Source organism: Crocuta crocuta, unplaced genomic scaffold (assembly GCF_008692635.1).
Source record: "Crocuta crocuta isolate KB4526 unplaced genomic scaffold, BGI_CrCroc_1.0 scaffold127, whole genome shotgun sequence".
Taxonomy (NCBI): domain Eukaryota; kingdom Metazoa; phylum Chordata; class Mammalia; order Carnivora; family Hyaenidae; genus Crocuta; species Crocuta crocuta.
This window is the reverse complement of record NW_027532008.1, coordinates 1,588,356-1,597,343: the sequence shown is the minus strand read 5'-3', so window position 1 is coordinate 1,597,343 and position 8,988 is coordinate 1,588,356. Positions and strand designations below refer to the sequence as shown.

The window sequence follows — 8,988 nt, the reverse complement described above, 5'->3', positions numbered from 1 at the left end:
GGGAGGGTCAGAGAGAGAGGGAGTCACAGACTGAAACAGGCTCCAGGCTCTGAGCTGGCAGTCAGAACAGAGCCCGACGCGGGGCTCGAACCCACGAACCGCGAGATCATGACCTAAGCGAAAGTCGGACGCTTAACCAACTAAGCCACCCAGGAGCCCCTGCATTGTGGTGGTTTTAAAACATGTCTGCAAATTCCTTTACATGCCTCCCCTCAAGGAGTGGAGTCTGCGTTCCCTCTCCTTAAACCTGGACAGGTCACTGTAACTGCCTCCAAGAACAGAAGGTGGTGGAGTGACGCTGTGGGGCTTCAGGCAGTCGGTCAGTGAAGGCCGTGCACCTTCTGCCAGGTGGTTAAGGGACACTCATCCCGGGGGCCTGCAGCCACCATGTAAGAAGCCCAGCCATCCCAGGACTGTACGGGATGAGACCATGTAGGGAGACTGCAGACAGAGGAAGACCTATGGAGTCCCGGCTTTTTGAGAGCTTCTAGCCCAAGTATCAGACCTGGACGTGATGAAACCCTGTTTTGGGTCAAATTGTGTTCCTCAAAAAGAAGAAGACATGTTTAAGTCCTAACCCCCAGTACCTCAGAACATATTGGTAACAGGGTCACTGCAGATGTAACTAATTACGATGAGGTCATACAGGGGAGGGTGGGCCCTTAATCCAGTATGGCTGGCATCCTAAGGAGCAGAAGAGGTGGACTGAGAGACACACAGGGGAGAAGGCCACTCGGAGGCAGAGACGGAATGAGGCGGCTATATGCAGACAATGACAAGGACTGCTTGCCACCAGCAGCTAGGGAAAGGCAGGGCAGGATTCTTCCATAGGAGCATGGAGAGATCATGGTTTTATTACATATTAGACCTTGATTTTAGATGTCTGGCCTCCAGAACTGTGAGAGAATACATTTTGTTGTTTTAAGCTACCGAGTTTATGGCACTTTGTTACGGCAGCCCCAGGAGACTAATACATCGTCCTTCAAACCAATCTCCGTCCCAGCCACCACCTGACTTTAATTGCATGAGAAACCCCTTCGCAAAACTGCCCAGCTAGGCCTGGTCAACCCCCTGACTCATGAACAAAATAAACCACTGTTATTGTTTAAGCCACTGTCTTGGAGCAGTTTGTTACCCAGTAATACATAACTGGAATATCTGTCCTCTATTACTAATACCAGCAACGTTAACCAGAAGTGTGTTATTTACTCCACCAAGACGACCAGCGCCTCCCCAAGCCATATCTTCCTGGGAAGGAAGCCTTTTTCAGTAATCAGTCACAGGCTGGGGCACCCGGGTGGCTCAGTCGGTTGGGCGTCCAACTTCGGCTCAGGTCATGATCTCAGGGTTCGTGGGTTCGAGCCCCACGTCGGGCTCTGTGCTGACAACTAGCTCAGAGCCTGGAGCCTATTTCAGATTCTGTGTCTCCCTCTCTTTCTGACCTTCCCCTGCTCACGCTGTCTCTCTCTCTCTCTCTCAGAAATAAATAAAACATTTTAAAAAATTAAAAAAGTAATCAGTCACAGGCTGATCTATACCAAATCCCTCAATCTGCCTCATTCAGTTGGCTTGACTACCTCTGTAGTCACAAGGCTGTTCACTTTCTTCTGATCACACTGTAACCAAAGCAGAGTGGGGTTTGTTGATTCCCAAGTGATTTTGGTTATCAATGTTATCTCAGAAAAACCCAAGCTTGAATTTAGCGTAGAAAAACAGAACACAAAATTGTATGTATATTATGATTACAATTTGGGGGGGGGGGTGCATAAATAGGCTAAAAACTGGAAGAGAAACACCATTATTTAAATGGTGGAGACATAACTGCTACATTTATGAAACTCTTATTCTGCGCCAGGCCCTGTGCCAAGTCACTTGACAAACATAACCCATAATCCTCATGATCGCTCTATAGGGATGCTATTATGATCTCCACTTTACAAATGAGGAAACAGGCTCTAAGAGAAAGTAGGTAAGGAAGGACAAGGTGATACAGACAGAAAGCGGCAAACCCAGTGCCTGGGCTCATTCTGCTTACCACAGATGGATTTCCTTTCTCTACGTAATGCTGCTGTGGAATGAATACATACATCCCAGAGCCCAAGAACTTAATTCTTTTTTTTTTTTTTAAGGTTACTTTTTAAAAAAAATTTTTTTTTCAATGTTTTATTTATTTCTAGGAGAGAGAGAGACAGCGTGAGCAGGGGAGGGTCAGAAAGAGAGAGGGAGACACAGACTCTGAAACAGGATCCAGGCTCTGAGCTGATAGCACAGAGCCCGACGCGGGGCTCGAACCCACGAACCACGAGATCATGACCTAAGCGAAAGTCGGAGGCTTAACCGACTAAGCCACCCAGGCGCCCCCCAAGAGCCTAATTCTGACATGAAGATTCCTCTGACTGGAGATTCATGGTGGTCCTGAAGGAGCAACAGTGTGGATGCCTCCGGCAGAAACAAGACCACATACCTAGATGCAGCTGGACATCTTTCACCTCCAGGGTGCTGGACTTGCGATGCCGAGCGAGCTGGCAGGCTGCTGTCACCACACTCTCGATAAAATCATCAGCGATCTGCAGCAGCATCTGGGGAAGACAAAAAGTGGGAGAGTAACCATGACACTGGCAGAGTAGGCTCTTGTTGCTGGGACAACTGTGTCTTCTTGAACCACGTTATTTACTCGGGCTTTCTATTGGAAGCCCTGGAATCAACATTTGGGCTAAGGTGAGGAGGAGGAGGAGTGAGGATAACACTAAAAACCCATCAACTCATTAACCAGGTTGAGTACAACTCACACCTTTCTGAGGACGTCACTTTCTGTACTTCCTACCTGGCAGGGGTCAACCAGCCCAATCCCTCACCCTCATATTTTCTTCTGAATTAGGTGGGAAAACAAAAGTGAATCATTATACTTCCTCCTCAGTCTCCTAAAGCATTTTTATTTCCATTATCTCACCTAGTCCTTATAGTGATCCTGTGAAAAAAAAATGGGGCATGGATTTTATTCTCCTTCTACATAGAAGGATGTGGACTCATGGGCATGCAACTGCTAAGCATTCAAACCAGGATTCAACTTCCATGTCCATGTCTAAATCCTGAGTTCTTCCCACTTCATTATCAATGAAGTCACTATCCTGGACTATGTGAAAAGTAAAATCAGAATTTGAATCTAAAAATCTACATGAAAAAATTGGAATTTTCATCAGTCAATACATTGGCTTCCTCTGCTGACAAAAAATAAAATAAAATTATAATCATAGACAGACATTCCTTATTCTGCTAGACTATTCTTGGATTGTTATTTTTCCTATGAAACCAAATGGATACTATCTGATGGAGAGATATCTTTCTTTTTTTCCCCAGCAATTTTGGTAAAGTTTATTTATTTATTTTGGGGGGGGGAGGAAGAGGGGGAAGAGAGACAGAGACAGCGAGCACCCACCAGTGGGGGAAGGGCAGAGAGAGGTAGGGAGAGAGGAAAAGAGGAAGGGAGGGAGACGGAGAGGGATAGAGAAGGAGAGGGAGAGAGGGGGAAAGAGAGAGAGAGAGAGAGAGAGAGAGAATCCCAAGTAGGCTTCACACTGTCAGCATAGGGCCCAACGTGGGGCTTGAACTCATAATCTGTGAGATCATGACCTGAGCTAAAGAAAAGAGTTGGATGATTAACCCACTGAGCCACCCACTCACCCCTTTCTCTTTCTTTTAAAGTAAGCTCTACGCCCAACATGGGGCTTGAACTCACCACCCTGAGACCAAGAGTCACATACTCTACTAAATGAGCCAGCCAGGCACCCCCAAATGGAGAGATTTCTGATTAAACATGGCAGATCAACCTCAAAAATGACCTCTTCTTCTTCCCTAAATCCATTAAAATAACAATAAAGGGAAAAAAAAGACATATCCACACAGAGAACAACAACAGGAGAGGAAAAACTTAACAGACTAGAGATTCCAATTAAAATCTATTTATTTGTTTGTTTATTTATTTATTTTTGAGAGATAAAGTGAATGAGCAGGGGTGGGTAGACAGGGAGGGGAACAAAGGATCTGAAGCAGGCTCTGTGCTGACTGACAGCAGACAGCCTGATGTGGGGCTTGAACTCATGAACCGCAAGATTATGTCCTGAGCTAAAGTCAGATGCTTAATCAACTGAGCCACCCAGGTGCCCCTCCAATAAAATTCTTTTATAGTTTATTGTCAAGTTGGTTTACATATATCCAATAAATTTTTAAAGTAAATTTTTGTCAAGGAGATAACAGAGGAAAAGTGGGATCTAATCTAGCAGATGGAAGGTGTCCACAGAGGGCACACCAACGAGAATTAAACAGATTTGCCCCTTGCAGCACCTAAAAGATCCAGGTTCTAGAAGTGCTATTTACATAAAAGATTGGGCTGAAGCATGGAACTAAAAACTCATAAAGTATTACATGTCTATATACAGACTGGTCTCCAATCCCCCCACACTCCAAAAGCAGCCAAGTGACTCCTCCCCACACATACCAGAATACAAGTTTATTCCCTAGAGCACTGAACAGGCGAGGCTCTGGGTTAGAATGCATCAGACACAGCAATGGCAGAGGAGAGACACAGCCTCTCTCTCTTGCCTTGCTCTCAGGAAGTGAGCAGGGAGAGATAAACCCTCCAGAGAGAAGCCTGGAGGATTTTTCTCGGGAGACACCAAATGACTCCACACAATAGACTTACAGATGCAGAGATGTAGAGATCCTCCAATAAGAAGGCTGACTTGTGGACAAATTATTCTGGAGTGAAGCCAGTGGTTTGCTGAAGCCAGCTGAGAGGAGCTCATAAAAGTCAATTAATTATATGCAATTCTTCACAGTCTTGCATTCAGCAACATGTTGATAGCTTAAAAGAGGGCATATTGGGAATATTTACACCACAGATTTCAGGAAATGCTAAAAATTAGGGCCTTTTTCTCTACAGAACTGGTTGCTAAACATTTACCAGTATGTTACTGGATGAGGCCAATCAGTAAATTCTGCTTCAAACCAGCTTTTTAAAAGTGGCTCAGTCTTTAAGAACAGTTCGCCAAGAACACCAAACATGTGAAGGAAATCTCCAATACTAACAAGAAAATAAGCAAACCAAGGAGGAAAAAAAAAAGGGCCCAGAGGACACTAAGACAATGCGGGGAAAAGAAGAAAATGTCAAAAAATGGAATTCCTTGAATAGAAAGGTAAGAGAAAATGTTACAACCATAAAATAGGAATAAAGTGGCTTAGGAATAAAAAGGACAAATTAGGAGTGCCTGGCTGGCTCAGCTGGTGGAAGAGTATGACTCTTGATGTCAGGGTTGTGAGTTCGAGCCCCATCTTGGGTGTAGAGATTACTTACAAAATAAAATCTTTTTTTTTTTTTAATTTTTATTTATTTTTGAGAGAGTGAGACAAAGCGTGAGTTGGGAAGGGGCAGTGAGAAAGGGAGACACAGAATCTGAAGCAGGCTCCAGGCTCTAAGATGTCAGCACAGAGCCTGATGTGGGCCTTGAACTCATGAACCATGGGACCATGACCTGAAGTTGGATGCTTAACCACGTAGGAGCCCCCAAATAAAATCTTTAAGAGAAAAAAAAAAAGGATGTCAACAAGAAAACCTCATGAGAATTCTAATTTTATAACCAAAAAAAACCCCACAAAACTTAAAAAGTTTAGAAGATAAGCTAAGAAAAATCTCCCTAGCAAGTACTTAGAATGACAAAGAAATGAAAAATAGGAAATCAAAGAGAAAAAAACCCAAGAGGACCAATGCAGAAGATTGAATATCCAACCACTGTCATTACAGAATGAAAGAGCAAAAACAGAGAAGAAATTATCAAACTAATATGAGAAAATGGAAGTCTCACACACTGCTGGTGGCAATGTAAAAGGGTATATAGCACTTTAGAAAATAAGACAGTTTCGTGAAGGAAAAACACAGTTATCACATGACTCTGCAACTCCACTCCTAAGTATATTACCAAGAAAAATGAAAACATATTTCCACACAAGAACTTATGCACCAATTTTTTAAAAAGGAAAAAAACAAAATTTGCACATGAATGTTCACGCAACATTATTCATAATAGCCAAAAAGTGGATACAACCCATCAACTGATGAATGGATAAACAATGGTATGTCCATACAACAGAATAGTATTCTGCCCTAAAAAGAAATGAGGTACTCATATCCGCTACAACATGGATGAACTTTAAAAACATTATACCAAGTGAAAGAAGCCAGTCACAGACACCACATACTATATGACTTCATTCATCTGAAATGTCCAGAACAGGCAAATCTATAAAGACAGAAAGTAGAATAGTAGTTGTTTGCTTAAGGGCTGTGGGAGTTGGGAAAAAATGGAAATGACTGCTAATAAGTAGGGGTTTCTTTTAGGGGTGATGAAAATGTTCTAAAACTGACAGTGTTGAGAGTTGTAGAATCTGTGAAGAGACTAACAACCACTAGACTGTAGACTTCAAATGAGTGAATTTTATGGTATATGAATTATATCTCAATAAAGCTGCTACCCCCCCAAACCATTTCCTTTCCTCCCCACACACAAAGAGAGCAAGTATTTTTCCTTCTGGTTAAAAAAATAAAAATGGAGTTATACTTTTTTTGGTAATTTGTATTTCCTTTCCCTGTCATTACATATTCCTCAGCAAAGGCAAAACAAACAATTACAAAAAACTCCAAACTCCAAAATATACAAAATCATTCCAGAATTAAGGTCCTAAAATAAAAGGAGCCTCCAGGAACCCAGTACAACAAATGAAAAAAGACACTTACAAAGATCATATGAAAATTCAGAATAGAAAAAAAAGTAAGACTCTAGGGGCACCTGGCTGGCTCAGTTGGTAGAGCATGCAACTCTTGATCTCAGGGTTTTGAGTTCAAGCCTCATGTTGGATATAGTGATTACTTAAAAAAGGAAAAGAAAAAAAAAAATAAAGAAAAAGAAAAAAGACTCTAAAAAAACCACAAAATTGGGATCAGAATAGCATAAGATCTTTTTCTTCTTTTTTTTTTTTTTTAAATAGGCTCCATGCCAAACATGGGGCTTGAACTCATGACCCTGAGATCAAGAGTTGCATGAGGCACCCTGCATAAGATTTCTTAATAGATTTTCAAAGACAATGGAGCAATGCCTTTACAATGGAAAGGAAAAAATGATTTCCATAATCAAACTCTAAATTCATTCAAACTAAAAATTAAGTGTGAAGTTAGAATGTAGATATTTCCAACATTTACCTCTCATCTATCCTTCTTAGGCAGTAATAAAAATGCACTTTAACAAAAACAGGGAGTAAAGTAAGAAGAGGATGTAGGATCTAGGAAACAAGAGATCCAAAGAGAGAGGGGAAAAAAAAAAAGAGCAAAAGGAAGACCCAGGAGGGGTTTGTTCAAGTGACCTAAAATTAATCAGACCAGAAGAAGATGGGAGGATTCTGGAAGTGAAATCTCTGGGTTGGGGAGGGGGATGGGGATGGGGAGGAGAGACTCAAATCTGTAGATTATTTTTCCATTTGGAAAACAATGTTGATAAGTGCATACCAGCGCTGATAGAAGTCGAATAAAAAAGGCACCAAAAAAAAAACACCCCTAAATAAAAATGAGTCAACTATCAAGTTTGTAAATAGTACAAAACAGGACTTGGTTCAGTGGTGAACAATATTTACTTGGTCAGAACAATGTAAATATTGATTTCTGAGTCATCCAAAAGCTGTGACAAAACTATATTGGAAAAATGAGGGAAAGAAAAGCATGTATGGATAGGAGTGGTTTAACAAAATTCTATCAAAAAATCAAAGAACATCTGTTTCAGTATATTACTTAGAAATATGGAGGAATATTCTAGAAACAACTAAAATCACTTAAAGTGATTGACTGTGAATAACAAATGAAGCCCTTTTCACCAAGCAAAAGTAGCAGCAGCTGCTAGGTAGAAAGTGCTTGGCACTCTCCTATGTGATTTGTACAAGTTATCCCAAGGAACCCTCAAAATAACCCTGTAGGTAAATAATACCATACCCTACCAACACAAGAGGAAACTGAGTCTCAAAAAGCGTTAAGTGACTTGTCCGCAGCTACAGAGCTGGTAAGTGGCAGAGCCATGATTCAATTCAGATTTGTCTGCCTCTAAAGTCTGTGTTATTACCAATATTCTGTATTAGCTCTCAGGGACACAGATGCTGGGGTGCCCAACCCCACCTTACCTCTTCCACATCTTCATCCAATTGCTCGTTAGGATCCACTTCTCTGACTAAGTCTTGTAATTTCTTCTTGGTCAATACCTAAAGTTAATTGGGAGAAGATTTTTTCAGCAAGTATTAAGGGAGCAAAACACCTCATTATCCTATAATGAAAAAATGCTGTCACTGTGTTTGGTTCAGTTTCTACTTTCCAAAAGTTAGCAGCCTGGTCTACGAGACTTGTATTCTACAATACACTCATGGTAGAAGTAGCCCAGGGAAAGGCCACAAGAGCAGTGTGGACGAGAGGCCAACACCTATCAGTTTATTTCTGCCTCATCTCTTTCTCACTGTGCCTTACCTTCCCTCCACATTAAAAAATTTGTAATTTTCTGACCATCACAACTTGTATGTGCCTCTGTTGCCTTTGGAGGTGATCTTCCATCCTTCCTATCTGCTCAGTCTATGGTGCCTTCTTTCTGCTTTTCCTAGGCCACCCAGGTAAAAGAAACCACTTCCTCCTTTGGCTTCTACTATACCCTGTGCATCCTTTTATCATTGTATACATTTGTCCTTTTTTTTTTTTAGTATTTTTTTTTATTTTTTTTTATAAATTTTTTTTTTTAACGTTTTATTTATTTCTAGGAGAGAGAAAGAGAGACAGCGTGAGCAGGGGAGGGTCAGAGAGAGAGGGAGTCACAGACTGAAACAGGCTCCAGGCTCTGAGCTGGCAGTCAGCACAGAGCCCGACGCGCGGCTCGAACCCACGAACCGCGAGATCATGACCTAAGCGAAAGT

At 41.7% G+C, this 8,988-nt stretch overlaps 1 protein-coding gene across 1 annotated transcript in view; it reads right to left on the bottom strand.

Annotated features, from left to right (window-relative positions):
* Positions 1–8,988, bottom strand: part of TAF12 (TATA-box binding protein associated factor 12) — a 35,157-nt gene that overhangs the window by 6,361 nt on the left and 19,808 nt on the right. Inside the window, exons 3-4 of the mRNA XM_077775641.1 lie at positions 8,215–8,292; positions 2,465–2,579 (exon numbers count right to left, since the gene is read on the bottom strand). Coding sequence (XP_077631767.1) covers positions 2,465–2,579; positions 8,215–8,292 — 193 coding nt within the window. The remainder of the gene's footprint in view (positions 1–2,464; positions 2,580–8,214; positions 8,293–8,988) is intronic.